Raw genomic sequence first — 18486 nt, 5'->3', positions numbered from 1 at the left:
GAGTTTGCACATTCTCCCCGTGTCTGCATGGGTTTCGTCCAGGTGCAATGGTTTCCTCCTACAGTCCAAAAATGTGCAGATTAGATTACCCATAGTGTCCAGGGATGTGGAGCTTAGGTAGATTAGCCATGAGAAATGCAGGGTTACAGGGATAGGGTAGGATGGTGGGTCTAGGTGGGATGCTATTCGCACTGACAGTGTGGATTCAGTAGGCTGAATGGCCTACTTCCACACTATAGGAATTCTGTGATTCCCTCACTTATTGTATATTTACTCTGTGTCCACAGATGATGCTGGATATGCTGGACATGTTTTAAGATGAGATCTCCCAGCATCCGCAATATTTTGCTTTTAAATTTTCTTTGACTTAACTTATAGAATCTTCATTTGTGAAATCCTGTTTGGATGTGAACTTGGAGCTAGAATATGAACTTGTAGCATTCCTGGCCTTTTTTCACTAATTGAATTGATTTGTGTAAAGATAGCTTAGGTCAGCTTTCCACTAAACAAATGTCTTACTGCGTTGAGTGTGAAGTGAGCAAGATTCATGTTAGCAGAGACTTTTCTTCTCTAACATTTTTAAATTGAAAAGCATGTTTGAGATGGGTATTGGTGACTGGATAAACACTCCATATTGCTTTGTATTCCAAGGTAGTAAAGTGGGCTGTCAGGCAGTAATGCACAGGCAGTTGTGAAGGATAGGTGCAATATACAATATTTGTTTGACCTGGGAAGGTGGAGTACTGGGAGTGTGTCACATTCATCACTAATGAGATAAATACTTCATACCTAAAAGCAATGAATCAAAGATAATGTAGTGCCATCTGACAGACTTCATAACTTGTGGTCTCCTCAGCTTTGTATGTCACGTGGATGTTGCTGAGAGTGCTTTAGTTTATTAAAGTTGCCAATACCACCCTTGCTGGGTGTCCTTTGATTTATACTGGAGCTGTCAGGAATATGCACATGAATCTTTTTAGCATAAATACTTATGGGAGTGATTTTGAAATGTATGTTTTATTACAGAATCACATTGTGCTCTGAAATCCAGTGATATGGTCACAGTGTCAACATTCTGTCCTTTTGTTTATATTGGGTGGAAGTTCTAGTGTTTACTCTCCAATTACTTAATGCATTACGGTATGGCAGCAAAAGTTTCCCTCTCACATTCCACACTCTCACAAACTAAAAAGAGACTTACTAAACATATTTTTACCTGGATGGTACAACTGAACAGTCCTTCTTTCTTTCATCCCCTTTCAGTTGCTTCAAACACAATGGTAAATCCATATGTAGAATTTGTAAGGGGCTTCTCCCAGTCACCAGCTTTAACTTTGGCAGAATGATGCACTTGGGATGATGCACTAACCACCATTTTATATTGTTCCTTCAGCGTTTCTGAGGTTGCAGTGAAAGTTTTGGAGAATCTCCAGTGAAACTCGAGATCATCACCTCTGTTGTTACACCATTCCCTATATCAGAATACTCATACCCCAGGATATTATCCGTGCTGACCAACGGAGAAGTAAATTATCTATAGGCAGCATTTTGATTTGATTAAATATTGGAATTCAAATTTTGGCCATTCTTCCACCCATCAAATAAAACAACAGACATTTTAAATTTAATCACGAAATGTGGACATCTCTGACTAAACCAGTATTTATTGCCCATCCCTAATTGCCTAGAGGGCAGTTAAGAGTCAACTAAATTGCTGTGGGTCTGGAGTCACATGTAGACCAGACCGGGTAAGGATGGCAGTCCTTCTTCCCTGAAGGACATCAATAAATCAAAGGACGGTAATGACGAGTTAATAAATTAAAGCACTCTCAATAACAATCAACAGTGGTTTCATGGTCATCATTAGATTTTTAATTCTTTATTGAATTCAAATACCACCATTTGCTGTGGCAGGATTTGAACTCTGGTCCTCAGAATATGAGCTGAGTTTCTGGATTATTAGTCTAATGATAACACCACTAGACCATTGCCTGTATCAGATAACACAAAAATACAGAAATTGCTGAAAATTCTCAGAACTGAAGAAGGGTCACTGAACCCAAAACATTGTCTCTGATTTCTCTCCTCTCCACAGATGCTGGCAAACCTGAGCTTTTCCAGCAATTTCTGTTTCTGTTTCAGATTTCCAGCATTCGCAGTTCTTTCGGTTTTTATGTATTATATAACTTCCTTCACAACTTTAGCACATACCCTAGTGTTTCACATAATTTTGAAGTATGATGCAAATTGTAAATTAAGGAAATGCAGGTTTTAATTTGTGCATGTAGAATGCACAAGAATTACTGGGATCAATAGCCAAATAGCCTGAAATGGTGGAGTTTGTTGAAAAATGAATATTGACTGGACTCATAGAATCTTAGAGTCCTTGCAGTGTGGAACGAGGCCATTCAGCCCATCTAATCCACACCAACCCTTTGACGAGCATCCCATTCCAACCGAGCCTGCACCCTATCTCCATAACCTTGCATTTCCCATGGTTAATTCACCTAGCCTGCACATTCCCAGACGCTACAGGGTAATTTAGCATGGTCAGTCCACTTAGTCTGCATGTCTTTGGAGTGTGGGAGGAACCCGGAGCATCCGGCAGAAACGCATGCAGACATGGGGAGAATGCACAAACTCCACACAGATAGTTGCCCCAAGGTGGAATCAAACCTACCAAATCCCAGTAACTCCTAACTCTTAAGAAAAATGACAGGTGCAGAGAGAAGTATGTTGTGTTTCTTGAGATAATGTTGTTTACAACAAATTAACTCTGAACTGGATCTAACCAGTTCTGAATTTTGCAGCTGTTTCTGACTGTTCAGAATGTGGCTTACTTAGCTTTAACCAAATTATTGTATGTAATATATATGCTGTTAGAGATTTTCAAATCATTGGTGTGAAATTAATATCTGTATTGTAACAGTCCTTCTTCATATTTCCATTCCATACCCTGCCCACATTGTCCCCTGCCATTTGTCTCATTCCATACCCATCCCACCTTTTCATTCCTCTCCTAATATCCCATCTCCCCCCCCATACCACCCCCTCATGTCATCTCTCTTCACTATTCCATCCTATCCTCATTTTGCATTTCTGCTGCTTTCTCTCCTCCCAGTTTTGTGACACACCTCTCTTTCCCTCCCATATTGTTCCAAACTCCCTTGCCTGTCATCCTCCTATGCCGCTTAACTCTCCAAGGTCATTTCCACCCCTCGCTTGCTGTGCCCCTTCCGTACCTTGTATCTCTCTGTCCCCTGTTATACCTTTCCTCATTGTTTTGTGCACAGTGGGTGAGAGTACTGAGTAACGCAAAGTGGCTGATATAGAACTGGGGCCATGGAACAGCAGGAAGTGGTGTCCAGTAGCCAAGCCAGAGAGCAGTGAGATCTGGTGTTCGCGGTGCAATAACGAAGGCCATGATTGGTCAGTGCCAAGGTCTATTAATTGAGGCCGGGAAGTGACCAGACCGAGAGTCCAATAACTCGGTCTGGGAGTATCCAATAATCGAGGCACATGCATAAACTGCTCCCATTGTATCATTAACCATTGAAAAAGTGCAGAGAAAATGTGGATCTTAACAAGGAGTCATTGAGTTGAATAGCTGAAATGCATCTAAAGGGATTCTCATGGAACTGTGCGATTGAATGTCTGTTTCCTTGTTGTAAATGCTGTGTAATTCTTTAAAAATGTTAAACCTATTCATTCAAGTTGAATTTATTGTAGTTGACTTGACTTCATGGATACTAAACCTCATGCAAGGGCAGCAGAAGGAATTGGAACCTCTTACCATGTCTTTTATCTTTGAATAAATTTATAGGGAACGCCACATTAAATTTATCGTGAGCATGACTTTTCATGCTAAAAAGTTGTTTTACACTTGGCTTGTGTGTTTACATCTCAGGTACAATCTTAAAAGTTGTGCCAGATTTTCAGATTTAATCATAACATTATTTGTTTTTTTTCACAGATATTTGAGTGGTGGTATTTTCGAAAGTATGGAACATCATTTATTGAGCAGGTATCAGTCAGCCACTTACGACCCTTGCTTGGTGGGGTGGACAACACTGCCCCCAGTAACTCCACCTCCAATAATGGAGAGACTGATTCCAACAGACAAAGTGTATCAGGTAACAGCAGCATGATGTTTGGCAAAAATTGCCAATCTTTGACTTCAGGTCAAATGTTTTTCTCAGCAAAAAGAGCCTGTTAGCTATTATACTGAAACCGAATTCTATGCATGAGGCTGAAGCATGTTGTAGTTGTGAAACGTGGTCATACAGTTGCATCTAATTCACCATATTGTCATCTTTTTAAGGCATTATATTGTCTTCCCCAGAAGCTCCTGCTTCTAGAAGTCTCTTATTATCATTTTCTTTGTTTTTGCAACCTCTCCAACACATATAATCTATCTCCCTTATGCTTAGGGTCCACTTTTTGTCCACTGTAGTGATTGTAATGAGATCAGCAGATGGACCTCACAGAATGAGTTTCCTGATTGGGGGTATTAATCTGGTTCTGAGGGATCCGGATCAGTGTCAAGGACTCGCCAAGTGTAAATAAAGGGTGATCTACCAACAGGATACCGGCCTCTGTGTAGTTATTTCATCCACCATCATTTATCTTTGAAATGGTTCCCTGTAAACATGTAAGCTGTTGAGTGTTGGTTTGGGGCAATGTAATATTTATGGAGAATTAATAGGCAGGCAAGTGAATTGAAAACATTAATTTAAGGTAGCTGAGCTGATGTTAAAGATGCTTACAGAATTAAGGGTGTATTTTTAACCAGAATGTTATCCTAAGTGAGTAGAATGCAAGCCCAGTGAGCTGATACTGACTCATTGCTGAACACCAAAGTGCTGAATACCAGAGTGCTGATGTCTTAGTATTTGACTGTTTTCACTTTCTCACAGTTTCTCTGAGTTTGATAAATTTAGCATGGGTAGATTTTATGGAAGACTTTTAGACATTACACTAATGTGATAAAACTACGACTTTAAAGGATGTATTTTGTCCTTTTTATGAAGAAAGGTTGAGACAGAGTAGAGAGCAGTCTGCTCGAAGCCAATAGAGTAAACAGCTTGTGAGGCCTTGGGTATTTTTTAAAGTTGGAACAATAGAAGCAGCCTTGGGTGGGGTCTAGTTCACCCAGAACCAGGATATTTAGTTTTAGCTTTCTGCAATTGCTGAGATCTTAAAGGTGTATGTGGAATTTCTTATTCCTCTCTTTGTTCCAGCTAAAAACTGGGGTTCTGTTGGTTCTGCTCTACTTGCATGTGACTCAATCTATTTTACTGAACTTGCCTTTGCCAATGGTGTGTTTATGGGATGCTACTATATTGGATAGTTAATTAGTAGCAGTTAATGTATATAGTATTTTGTTAAGTTTTCAATGCAGTTATAGTAAAGTCAATTCTTTTCATTATGTTTATTTTGTCTATATTTTAATTGTAGTGTTTTGAATAAAGTGTATTTTGTTTCAAGCCTGGTAGTTTAACCAATCAAATTGCATTCGGAAAACAACACCTTACACTTACTTTTAAAATAAAAAAAGTTAGGTCTAGACTGTCTTAATATATTTTGAGGGGGTTTGGGCTGGTCCATAACACTAATCCTGAAATGTTGCTGCAACTATGAGGGTAGATTGTAGATTTGCACAATTGATCAGTCTGAAGGGTTCACTAAAGGAATGATTCATGAATGAACAAAAAGTGGTGGGATAAAGTCAGAAAATTCCTGAATCAGAATCTTAAAGAAGTGAATTGGAAACTCATTGCTTTGTTTTTATGTTCTAAAAACCTGTTAAACTTCTGCAGTATTATTTCATGGGAGGTTCACACATTCACAAAACATTTATCCAACGTAAAATAAAAGAATTTGATATGAATGCTTTAAATGTTTAACATAATATCAACATTTTCAGGTAAAGTCTCACAGACATTAAGTAGCAAGAACACTAGTCACTGGTGTGATACCTTGTAGGAAGTCAGAATACTGGATAATAGAATTATAATTTCAATAAGAGCCTTTTCATTGCAATATGATCAGGAGTACCATATATGTATATATCACTTCACGATACTGTTGTGCTTTTTATATATTTAGAGGTAAGAATTTTACGATATAGAAAAGTGAAAAACTTATTTTGCAAATCCACACTGGCTTTCCTTGATATAAAGAGGACATGAACATCAACAATTCCTTTAGTTCCTCCTCTTTCTTTTTAAAGCCTGATCAATAGGGAAGCATTTGTATGATAGCAGTTAAATCTCAATCATGGAAGTGCTGTCAACGTCGACCTTTGCCTTTTAATCCTCTGCAGACGTGAATACAGTCTAGGAGAAACAGCACGTAAATTGCAGATGTTGGGTTATGTCCTGTTTTGCTGTCCTGAAAGTCATTAGTGACAAATATTAGAAGAGTATTTATCTGGTGAAGTCCTGACTGCAAGGCAGGTGTTTAACACGTTTTGAAAGTAGCACCAGAATGCTTATACTTTAACTAATTTAGTAATTAAGCTAATACAGCAGACTCCCTACCAAACTAGTTTTGGAAATCTACTAAATGTGTGTGTTGTCACAAGAGGATTGTGAAAGAGAAATGTTATGTCGACACTCTGCCATTGCTAATGGTGAATCTGATATATTATTTACTTTGCAGTGCAGACCCGATTTATCAATAAATATAGTAATCTTTCATAGGCTAATGCTGCGTTAATGAAATGTTCATATTTCTAGACAGTGGTACAACTGGTGCAAATTCCTGTTGAAGTGTAATCTTACCTGATATACTTGATAAATAAAGCAATACATCTTGCTTTTGGGTCCTTTCACTTTATGAATTCCAGTATGAACAGATTTATGCAGTTTAATTTGGGTTAATGAAAGCTAGGTTTATTGTGACTCTGCAAGTTAATTCAATAATCAGGGTCATTCCCATAGCAGTCTTCTGACAAAAGTGAAGTCAGCAAAACTGTCCTGAACACGGTGCTTTAATAGTCATAGCTGCTTCTTTAACTGGCAGCAATGATTTAAATGTCGATCACATTTAATCTTCTAAATTCAAATTTGTTTGCAGCTATAATGAAAGAAAAAATTACTTGAATGATTTCGATGAAGATTATAAGTGGTTGTTTTCAATGCCTTAGGTGCTTATATTAAATAGTAATTGAAAATGAGGGCTGGCTACTTAAGATAGTAATTTCAGACCTAATTTTAATGGGTCTGATATATGTTATCTGTGAAACAGTGAATGTGTAAGCCTAGAGTAGTAAATTAGTTTTTCTGTGCAGCAATTGTTAAGAGCTTACCCTTGAAGAAGTTCAAGTTCTGTTAATGATAAGACAGTTGATTATGAGATTGTAAAAAGCTAATTTTCTTGAACAATTGATGTCAACTCAGCAGTCAGCCACTGCATTTTTTTTACTTGCAGCCTTTGAGCCAGAATTCAATGTCCCTTTTTTTCTCATTCTTAATCCACACACCCTCTTTATGCAGGAGTGTATTGGAGATGTGCGTGCTTTCTCCCCATTATCAGCATTATTCCATCTCCATTTTAAGCAAAGTGCAAATGAATAAGACAGTTTCAAGAGATCATGAGATCAAACAGCCTTCACTTGGCTTTGTTTTCTTAGTAAGGCTGTCGGTCAATATTGATCAGGGAAAGGAATATTCTTTCTATACCTCTTATCCAGCATGATGTTTGGCAATAAAAATCAAGTCATTTCCACACTGATTAAAAAAAAAACTAGATTAGACTAGAGTGAATTTTCCTTAGTATTTCCTCCCTCATTTGCTGGAGCTTCATCACTAGGGTGGCTGACACGTCTTGGAACTTGTGTAACTGGTTTATATTGCTGTCTTGTCAGTTACATTGTTATGGTTTGCTCATGTCATTGTTAGGGATAAGTGTGATGAAAGACGTGTAAAATAGATTTTCATAGATGGAATATGGATTTCTTTAAATAAATTTAAGTTAATGCCTGGAAGGTGATTTCTTTTTAATAGTCAGGACATTATTCTGAAACAGTGACCTAAATGTACTAGTTCAAAGCAGACAAGTGACTAACATTTAAAAGCTTAGGAGATGCCCTGAACTGTTAATGGAATAGACATTTGTACTTTTCTGTTTATGACAAGCAATGTAAACACATTTAATCATGAGTTTTATTTTCAGTTTAGTTCAGAAAATACTAGAATTGTAGTTGAGAAAAATTCACAGTTGAGTTCAGAAGCAAGTTTTTATTCCTCTTCCAGCATAGTTTGGTCAGTTTCATTCGAATTAATGAAAGGTTTACGCCATCAGCCTTAGTGAGGAATCATAACGTTATCTTATCAGTTCAAGTGAAAACATTGGAAGGAGTCAATTAAGTAGAAATTTTAAGAGAAAAGATAGGAGTAATATTTTCTCTCGACTTAGGTCTTGTATCTGATGATTTTATGAAATGAGTTGCAAGTTTGTTTTAATATTGGTGTTAAGATTTTACTAATTGCAATATATCTATATAATTCATTTTCTCTTTTATATAATAAAGATACATTCCATTGTTAAAGAACATCCGTACCCTTATCTAAATATGTTTCAGTGACCAACCACCATGTTAACTAACCAAAAAAAGCATATAATCTGTCAAACCAGGTTTCATTCTTGGACTTGCCCTGTCCAATAGTACCATCAGCTGGGATCATAACAGAAGAGATGAGTGGTGGGTGGTAATCTTTGAGCACTACTAAATAAGGGATGGTGGATCAGAGGTAAGGAGGGGTGATGTTAAATGACAGTTGTAGGATTGAGCACATCACTAAACTCTCGTCACAAAGTAATTTTGTCTTTATTTCTACCTCATCAAGATTGGAACCTTTCACTGTTTACATCAAAGTCCAGGGCTCCCATGTTCTTACTATGAAGTTATGATACGTAGTTGAGAGACGGTCCATGAAATTTCACTCCCTTAATGTTTAACATGGAATGCCAATGGGAACTTAAACCTAGAAATGTCTATTCAGGCTTTCTTGCAATAGATTGTCCAAGCAAAAGTAGATATTTAGAGAGAAAACCAGTTTTCCTATGAAGAGAACCTGCAAAGTTACACCTTGAATTGAATACAGTGAGCCAAAATCCATCTGTGGTGTTCACCATTCTCCGCAGTCTATTCCAAATATCCATAAACACTGCATCTAGATCATTGCATTCAGATTAAATCAATAGTCAGATTTATTTTACAGGACTATTATGCAGATGCTATAAAACACAGGTTAATAATGATGTAATTATTTAGGAAACAAATGTAATATCATGTTCATAGCAATTTTTACATTATCTGGTAGAGTGCAAAAGGTTTGGAGGAAGTGGTCTTCAGTAGAATACCTTATGTAATGTGATGTGAGTGAGGCAGTACTGCTCAACACATTGAGGCCTGTATTTCAGGTTGATTCAGATGAAACAAAATGGTAAATGTTAGGAAATGTCTGCATTAAATCACATCCCAGAGGCTTCTAAACAAGAGCTGTCAATCAGATGAGATCAAACAGATACAACAAAATGCCATGAACGTGAAGGCAAGAAGGGTGATTGCACACGTGAATCCTGTTACCTTCTATCCTCTGTTAGAATTGGGTTCTGGTGGACCTTCTCAACCCAACACCAACTGCGGCTCTTAATTAGGCAATTAAAGACCACGCAAGAACCTTAGCCCACTGTTGCTAGGTTAACCCAAAAACACGCAATCCCGTCACGATATGGAATTGACAATAGCTGCTACTCTGCAGGTAACTTGTCACTTTGTGGGAAGGTGGTTTCTCTAAATCAAAGTCAATCAGTGCCTGATTGAGGGTCCAAACATGAGGGGAGGGTGCCCTTTAGGATTCAACCTTGTTTCTGATCCTGCTACTCCAACCTGAGAAACCACCATCCACCCCACATTACTTATTTCTCCAGGGTCCCCCCCAACTCCCTGGAACTCCAAGGGTATTTTTCTACCTTCTTCAGTAGCCATGGAGCCATGACCACCTAACATGCAGCTGAGCATAAGAGCAGCCACCCTGTGATTGGCCAGCAGCTCTCACTGGGTGGGACTCCCACCCTTGGAGTCTTGAGTCCAGGCGAAAGCATATCAGTGGCTTAATTGGTGTATGCATTGATGGGCAAATGAGTGCAGGTACATCACTGGCTCTCTAGTTAAACCTCTAATAGCACATCAAGATTTTGCTCATTGTGTTGCTTTGTGTATTATTATGATGCTGAGATCGAACCCCTCTGTTAATTAAACCAAGCCCCCAGAAAAGCTCGCCTTGCCTCGTAATCTGTTAAAATATGACTGACAGAGAACTCCCAAATTCCACTATTTAAAGAAAAGTAACAATTTATTTTCTTCACTCTAATAGTGAACACTAAACAACAATTCACAAATCCAAGCCCCCCTTTTCTTAACCAATTACTATCTGACTCCAACTCTATGCACACTATGCTATTCCAATAATACACTACATTAACTTAATCTCAGGACCATGCAGTCTCTGTCTTCTGCATTGTCTTCAGTCTTCCGGCTGGCGATCTCCCTGGATTATTGTATTTTTTTTTACAGCGAGTAGGTTTTACATGAAAAATTACCTTTGATAGAGAGAGTTTTCTAATTTCTTTGCGAGCAAGATGTTAGATGGGCAGCTGGCTCTCTAGCTGTATCACAGTTGCTTGGCTGATCAGTGGCAGTTGCATTTTGATCAATTTTCAAAATGCCCGCGTGTTTTATATCCCTATTAACACATTAATTTCACATAATTTGATTGGTTTCCAGGTGTCAAAACAATAAATTCAAACTCAATTGGGTTTTAGTTTCCTGGGCAAAATTTAAGCTGATTGGTTAAGTTCGAATTGTTGTCAAAACAACTACCAAAACTCAGGTATCCATTTAACAGCCGTTTGCTGTATGTTTCTAATTTGGAACAGCTCGTCTTCCAGCCTTTCCATTCGGGCAGCTGAGTCTGCACTTCAAGTTTACTTCATACAGAAGAGCCTCGATTATCTGGCATTCAATTATCTGCATATTGGATTATCCGGCAAGATTGCAAGGTCCCGATGCTCAGCTAAACTATATTATCCGGCATTTGATTTTCTGGAATTCGATTAACCGAGCAAAATAGTAACCACCCGTGTACTTCAGATAATCGAGGTTCCTCTGTACAATAATCACTTAAGTGAAAGGAGTTCATATCTCAAGTAAAGATTATGTATTTAACTAAAACAAATGTAATTAGATTACCACCCAGCCAAAACCTAAGAATCCTTGATCAGCTATAGATCGAAGCAACCTGTTGGATTCTTGTAAACAGTTAGATTCCAACTTGTAAAGAATGGTAATTTCCACTGTACCTATTTCCTGTATAAACCTGTATAAAAATGTCAAAAGCTGGTTTTATTTGCAATGATCTTTGAAAGTCAGATGTAGATTTCTTTTCAGAATGTAGCTTTGAGGAATCCACAAGGAATAGGCCATGTATATTTTCCTATCTTCTTCTATCCCTTTCTCATGGGGTTGATGCTTGCGCGATTTGACCAGTAGAAGATACTAGTGAGCTGGGTGATTACATTTTATTTTTTACTTCATCCAATTTATCTTTTACCATGAGAAATTTGTGGTCTCCTCAGCACTTCTGCACAGAAACAGAGTTGACATCAGCAGCTCAACAACTATAGGATTAAAGGAGTGTGCAATTGAAAAACCACCATGGATAACTTTCTCCCTTGTCTTGCTTGCCTGGCATTGTACGCCAACTATGGGAGAGATGTTAAAACAAAATACTGTAGATGCTGAAAATCTAAAACAAACACAGAAAATGTTGAAAAAACTCAGCATGTGTGGCAACATCCGTGGAGAGAGAAACAGAGTTAATGTTCTGTATGACGCAGGGAGATACTCCCAGAAATTCTGCACTGTCATTTCTGAATTGGCTTCTAAGATGCACACTCCCTCTGAAGAGTGCAGCCATGACTTGATCTTATGCTTTTTCACAATAACAGAACTGTGAATGAGTACAAGTGTGGATTTGCAGACCTAGTGGTAGATCTCATTACATGTGTTTTTGTGCTTTTTCTGAAAGTTAATAGATAGAATTTTATCGGCCCTGCTAGGGCATCGGTAAAACTCTTTTTTTTCTCTAAAGAGTGTAGGCGCAATTCATTCAGCTTCCCATCATCGGAAATATTCTGATAGAGCCATAGGACTCAGGGGCCATCTTTCTAAACTTTCACTTTCCTGCCTCCAATATAAATATTTCCTCCTGAAGATTTGGAAAGCCCTGTACAAGTAAAGCAAGACTTCTTTATTCTTGCTGTCAATCCCCATATAATTGAGGTCATTATAATAGAACTCAGTTGGTGACATTACTGCAAGTGACAACACAGAACCTGGTACCTTTTGCATTCTTATTTAATGAAAACCTTAAATACAGGTATGAAATCAAACAAGTTGCTAACATTCCAGCCATAACTAAATTTGCTGATTTGCATCTTTTACAATATTTCACTCATCTCAGCTTAATTTCACTCATCTCAGCTTAATTGTTTGCTTACATATAGACTTGACTACTCTGACACACTCCTATTGACCTCCTACCCTCTACCATCTATCAACTTGAGGTCATTCCAAAACTCTGCCGTGTCTGTCCTATGTTGCAGCTTGTCCAGATCCCCTATCAGCCCTGTACTTAACTGACCTACATTGGCTCCTGGTCAAGCAATGTCTTGCTTTCAAAATTCATATCCTTGTTTTCAAATCCCTTTATGGCTTTGCCTCTCCTGATTTATGTTATCTCCTCACGATCGAAATACCAGTGTTCCTCAATTTCTAACTCTGTTGCATTACCATTTTTAATTGCTCTTCCATTGTTGGATGTGCCTTCATTTGTCTAGGTCCTAAGCTGTGGAATTCCCTCTTCATTCTTCTCTGCCTCTCACTGAAGGCACTTCTTAGAAAGTAGCCTTTTGATCAAGCTTTCGACCATCTCATCTAATATGTTTTTATGTGGCTAGGTGTCAGGACTTTTAAAACTCTTTCATTATGTTAAAGGCGCTATATAAATCTATGTTCCATCACTGGAAATTGTGCAGTTGAGAGATTCTAAATGAGTTTTCTGTTTTATGCACAATAAGAATGTGTTATCTTCATTCCAGTGCAGTGTACAAAACAATGATTAGTTTCTGTTTTCACTGACAGAATGTAAGGTGTGGCGGAATCCGCTCAATTTATTTAGAGGAGCAGAATACAATCGGTGAGTAGTGCTGCATGCAGTGTCGGTATCACAAATTGTGTGGAAAATTTTTATTTCGTGGTATATAGTTATTCACTTTAAACACCACAAGTAACTTTGTCATATGCATATTACCAGAGGCAGCTGGAATCCTCACCTAGATTTAATGTTGCTCACTTTTTGGCTGGAATATTTAATATTGCATAGAAATCTGTTTGTAATGTGTGCATTTGTATGGATGTTAATTGGTTTGAGAAGTGCAATACACACTAAAGCACTAACTTGGCAAATGCTTCTTTATTTTACCCGTAGGAAAAAGTTGTACAGTTAACATTATCTCCTCCATTTATTTTCTTTTTCTGATGATACAGCATTTTGGATGAAAATCTTTCATTCTCAAGAAAAGGAAGAATAACTGAGCTTTCATATTTGAGCTATTCTATGCATTATGTGGTTAATTTGAGATGTTGTTCTCTGAAGCAACAGTTTTAGCTCATCTTGGCTCCAATATATAGATTATTTTGTTCACTGTTTCCTTTTTCACTCTGTTTTATTTTTCTGAAGGTATACATGGGTAACGGGAAGGGAGCCTCTGACATATTATGACATGAATCTTTCTGCACAAGATCATCAGACTTTCTTCACTTGTGAGACTGACCACTTACGGCCTGCAGACGCTAGTAAGAAGGACTGTAAGATCGAGCATTCAGACATTCGTGAATATTGCGTTCCTTGTTTACTGTTATTCTGTCTGATTTGTAATTCAGGATCAATTTTATAATCCCTGAAACTCCCATGATTTCTGCTTAGCCATCGAAAATTAATCTTACTTTGCCTCTCATTTAATCTTTAAGAAGTACTGTATCCCAGAATTTTTAGAAGTAGAAACTTATTTTTTTTTTAAGAAAGGAATCATTTCCCTCCAGTAGACTGAATCATAATCCAGAGTGGAAAACCTTAATAAACCAGTTCTTTTCCTTATTGCCCTAACTGCTACCCTCAATGTAGACCTTGGAGCAAACCTGGCACATTGTTGTGTTGCACAGCTCAATGTAATACTAGTCTGTGCACTTACCAAATTGCCAACAGCAATGCTGTTTCCAAATATTAATCAAATTCAAAATAAAGAGTAACACTGTGGACGTGGGATAAAAATATGTTACTTATTTCAATAAGGGAGTTAGAATTCATCTTTCTACAGTACATTTTGTTAAATTTATAACTGATCATTAAATGAGGTTAATTTGCACACAGTAAAGAACTTAAATGCATAACTATATTGAGTGGTGGAACTCACCTACGAGATGCTATTGAGTTTTGCCTTCACAGAGGTAACCATCTGAAGATCTAGGAGTTTATTTTGATGGTCTTAAGTGGGTACTGTGCTAGTGAGAGCAGTTATTTTAAAGACTGGTTTTAGCAAAAGATTTTGGATCTTATTGCCAATTAATATTTTGACCTTCCTTCAAGTGCAAATCAGAAACCTGCAGCTCTATCCTCCCCTCAAGTTTCAATTAGAGACAATTATTTTGTCTCCACACATCACTTTGACGGAAGGTGTGAAGTACATTGACTCTCACACAACAGGAGATTTCAGAATGCTTTTGGGAGCAAGAGAGAAGGCATACAGGATCCAGGAAGGAGCATTGGATGGCCTGATTGTGTGTGTGTGGAGGTGTAAGGGGGGGGGGGGGGGGGGGAGGAGGAGGAGGGGAATGTCCTGGACCCATAGCAGGGTAATAGTCCTCCTGTCAGTCCCTTCTCTCCTGCCCAGCCTCTTGTCTACCATCTTTACTGCATGACAGGAAGTCCATCATAAGATGCTAAAACTAATCACTTCCTTTATTTCCTGGTGATGCTCAATAAGATTGGGCAGTATAGAACTCAGTATTTTCAGGTTAAGTCCTCTAAATTTCCAGAAATAATCTTGTTAAAGTGTTTGTGGTGCCCTGGCAAAGACTCCAGAAAATTCCCTGATATATTGCTGATATCCTCTTCAAGCATCTTTCCACAAGTGAATAGTAAAATGTGATCTACCTTTCAGGCAGTGCTTCATTGTCTATGGTAACTAGTTTATTCCCAGTCAGGTAATTGGTGTAAAGAGAAGGCAGAGCTGAAAATGTGTTGCTGGAAAAGCGCAGCAGGTCAGGCAGCATCCAAGGAGCAGGAGAATCGACATTTCGGGCATGAGCCCTTCTTCTCTCCGTAAAGAGAAGGCAGTTGAGTCAAGGGCTAGTCACCAAAATACCACAAGGTTAATGAGTTTAACAATCATTGGGCAACAGTTCCTAATTCAAGTTCAGGTCTTTAATTGAGATGATGCCTTGCACAAAATGGAAGGCATGTTAGTGTCCAGAGTATCCGGGATAATCCCCCACCCAACAGCCTCTTGCCTCACAAATCTTTGAAATCAGACAGAATTGCCTTGACCAATTAGAGTCAATGTGCCAGATGTAAATTTAAACAAAGCTTTGAGTTAACTGTATGTCTTCATCTACTTGATATCTTCTTATGGCAACACCTCTACCAATCAGAGTCTGCTTACTGACCAAACAATACAGTTTGCTCTTACAGTGTAAAGATGTGGATCGCCTTACATTGGTATTCTTGTTAATTGTCATATGAGCGCAAGACAAAAAAGCTTTGACACGATGTCTTTTTTTCTTGACAATACTCAAATTCTGTACTACCAATTGACCAAATTCTACTGGAGTATGGAATTAGAAAGTTTTTTTGCTACCATTCTACCTACATTGATTCTTGTACAACTATAGCAAAATCTTACTACTCATTTGTGTTGGATGGTGATCTTGTTTCTCTGTGTGATAGCTTTGAATAAATATTGTATTTATTGAAATGATCCATGTTGTGCAATTTGATAATTCGCCCATAAATAGTGTAAATGTCAGCAACTGCATTTCTGTTAACTGACTGGATGTGCTAAACTCAGAATATTTCTCTGTCTATTTTACCAAACTACTTTTAATCAAAATAAAAGCCAAAGAGCTGCAGGTGCAGGAAATCAGAAAGAAAAACCGAAATTGCTGGAAAACCTCAGCAGATGTGGCAGCATCTGTGGAGAGAAAGCAGAGTTCACGTTTCTAGTCCAGTGGTCCACAGAAGGTCCTGCCAGACCTGCAGTGATTTTCCAGCAATTTCTGTTTTGTTTGTACTTTTAATCATGATTAATAATAACTCCTACTAAACAAATACATCCTTCCAAATTTGAAAAGATGTATATCACATAGCAGCATAAAAAAGAATATGGGGCGGGGGGGGGCTTAGAAAATCAGAAAAACAAAGCAAGTCAATTTTTTGAATAATGTTACTGTTTGCCTAGATTTCATGACCAGCAATGAAGTGACAGTGCTCACTGCTGATTTCCAAGAAAACTGCCCACAAATGTCTCAATCTGTGTGATATGCATTATTCCTTTTCTGGTGCCTGACTCAAACTGACACCGAGTCAAAAAGTTCTGTTGCAATCATGACATTATCAACTTGGATTAGCAGTAATTCACTTTGAAACTTTTTGACAGACAGCAAACCAGAAAATTAAAATGCATTGACTAACTTGTACTTTTAATTAACTTATACAAAGTGTGAAATAAATGATTGGGACATAACACAAGATTAAAGTAGAAGCTGAAATATCATAAATATGTGAAATATCTTTATCAAAATACAGATATTTGACATTGCAGCAAATATAACATTAGTTTTTCATGATGTGTTAGCAGTAAGAAACTTAATACATCTTTAAAAGTTCAGTTATTCAGTGCCATGTAGCTGTAAGTGTAGGAATAGAAGTATAGAGAGGAAGATTGCATGACTGGAGAGATGGTACCAGAGGGAGGGCTTTTGATTCGTGAGGCATTGGGACTGTTTTTGGTTGGGGGGGGTGAGAACACTACAATTTGGATGGATTACATCTGAACAGAGAGAACCAACATCCTCGTGGGATGATCAGCTAATGCTACTCGGTCGGTTTCAAACTGGATTGGCAGGGGTATAAAATCCTGACAAGTAGTTTGGTGGAGACAGAAGCTGAGATGGAATTAGACGTTAAAACGCAAGCAAGTGAGTCTGAAAGGCAGAAGAAACATTGGTAGGTCAGAGAGAAGTGAGCTTACCAAGACAAAATGGAATGTATTCTAATGCAAGGAGGCTGCCACGTAAGATATATGACCTGCAAGCATAGATAGGCACATGGGAGTATGATATTATAGCTATGACTGAGACTTGACTGAAACATTGGGAGCTCAGCATTCCTATTTACAGGGTATTGAAACGAGATAGAAAGGGAGATAAAAGAGGAGGTTGCAATAGTGATTAAGGAATCGAACAATGAGGAAGGACAGTTCATTGTAAGGATCATCAAATGAGGCCATAGGGGTTGGAATAAAATACACAAGCAGGATGAAAACGCTGTTGGCTCTGTACTTTAGTCCCCTAAACAGTCAGGAAGAGATAGCGAATTAGACATGTAATCAAATTTTGCAGCAATGCAAGTATATTAGGGCATTAATTATAGGGAATTTTAAGTACCCAGATATTAATTAGGATAGTTTTTGGATGCAAGTTAGGAATGGAAAGTTCTGATAGGAGATTTTTTTTTTAGCCAGAACTTTGCTCACAAAGGAAGGGGTGGTTCTGGAACTAATATTCAGAAATAAATGGGCAGATAGAAGACGTATAACTAGGGGAACATTTTGGATATAGTAACCATAACTCAACAGATCTAAAGTAGTTATGGAAAAGGGTAAGGATGGGCCAGGGATCGGAGTTCTACTGGGGAATATCTAATTTTGCTTAAGGTAAGGTACAGTTTAGCCCAAATGGACTGAGAGCTGCTACTTGCAAATAAAACTGTATCAGAGCAGTGGGAAATATTTAAGGAAGAAATAGCAAGAATTCAGGGTAAATTAATTCCTGTAAAGACAAAGAGTGGGACCAAAATTGAATGTCAAGAGACGTAAAGGCTATAATTAAGAAATAATATTAAGACAAATATATAGGGGTTCAAGATGGCAGAATCCCTAAACATGTGGGGGAGGGATCTTAAAAGGAAATTAAGAAAACAAAGCAAGTGCGTGAGAAAGCATTGACAAGTCACGAAAGGGTTATTTAAATATATAAAATGCAAGAGAATAGCTATGGAAAAAATAAGGCAATCTGTGTGTGGATCAAGGAGACGTAGGCACAATTCTCAATGAATGCTTTGTGTCAGTCTTCACAAT

The 18486-nt window shown here is 38.0% G+C and overlaps 1 protein-coding gene across 8 annotated transcripts in view; it reads left to right on the top strand.

The window, feature by feature from the left end:
- LOC122559687 (suppressor of tumorigenicity 7 protein homolog) overlaps positions 1 to 18486 on the top strand; it is a 200475-nt gene that overhangs the window by 121800 nt on the left and 60189 nt on the right. For all 8 annotated transcript variants that reach the window (XR_015760434.1, XR_015760433.1, XR_015760435.1 and 5 more), the window contains exons 3-5: positions 3974 to 4133; positions 13214 to 13268; positions 13812 to 13927. Coding sequence is in view for 4 of the 8 variants with exons in the window: in XM_043709580.2 (XP_043565515.1) it covers positions 3974 to 4133; positions 13214 to 13268; positions 13812 to 13927 (331 nt within the window). In the remaining 4 variants the exon portion in view is untranslated. The remainder of the gene's footprint in view (positions 1 to 3973; positions 4134 to 13213; positions 13269 to 13811; positions 13928 to 18486) is intronic.

Source organism: Chiloscyllium plagiosum, unplaced genomic scaffold (assembly GCF_037043375.1).
Source record: "Chiloscyllium plagiosum isolate Xiang-an unplaced genomic scaffold, Cpla_swu_hap1 HiC_scaffold_19, whole genome shotgun sequence".
NCBI lineage: Eukaryota > Metazoa > Chordata > Chondrichthyes > Orectolobiformes > Hemiscylliidae > Chiloscyllium > Chiloscyllium plagiosum.
The sequence above is the reverse complement of the archived record's forward strand: the minus strand, read 5'-3'. Positions and strand labels throughout refer to the sequence as shown.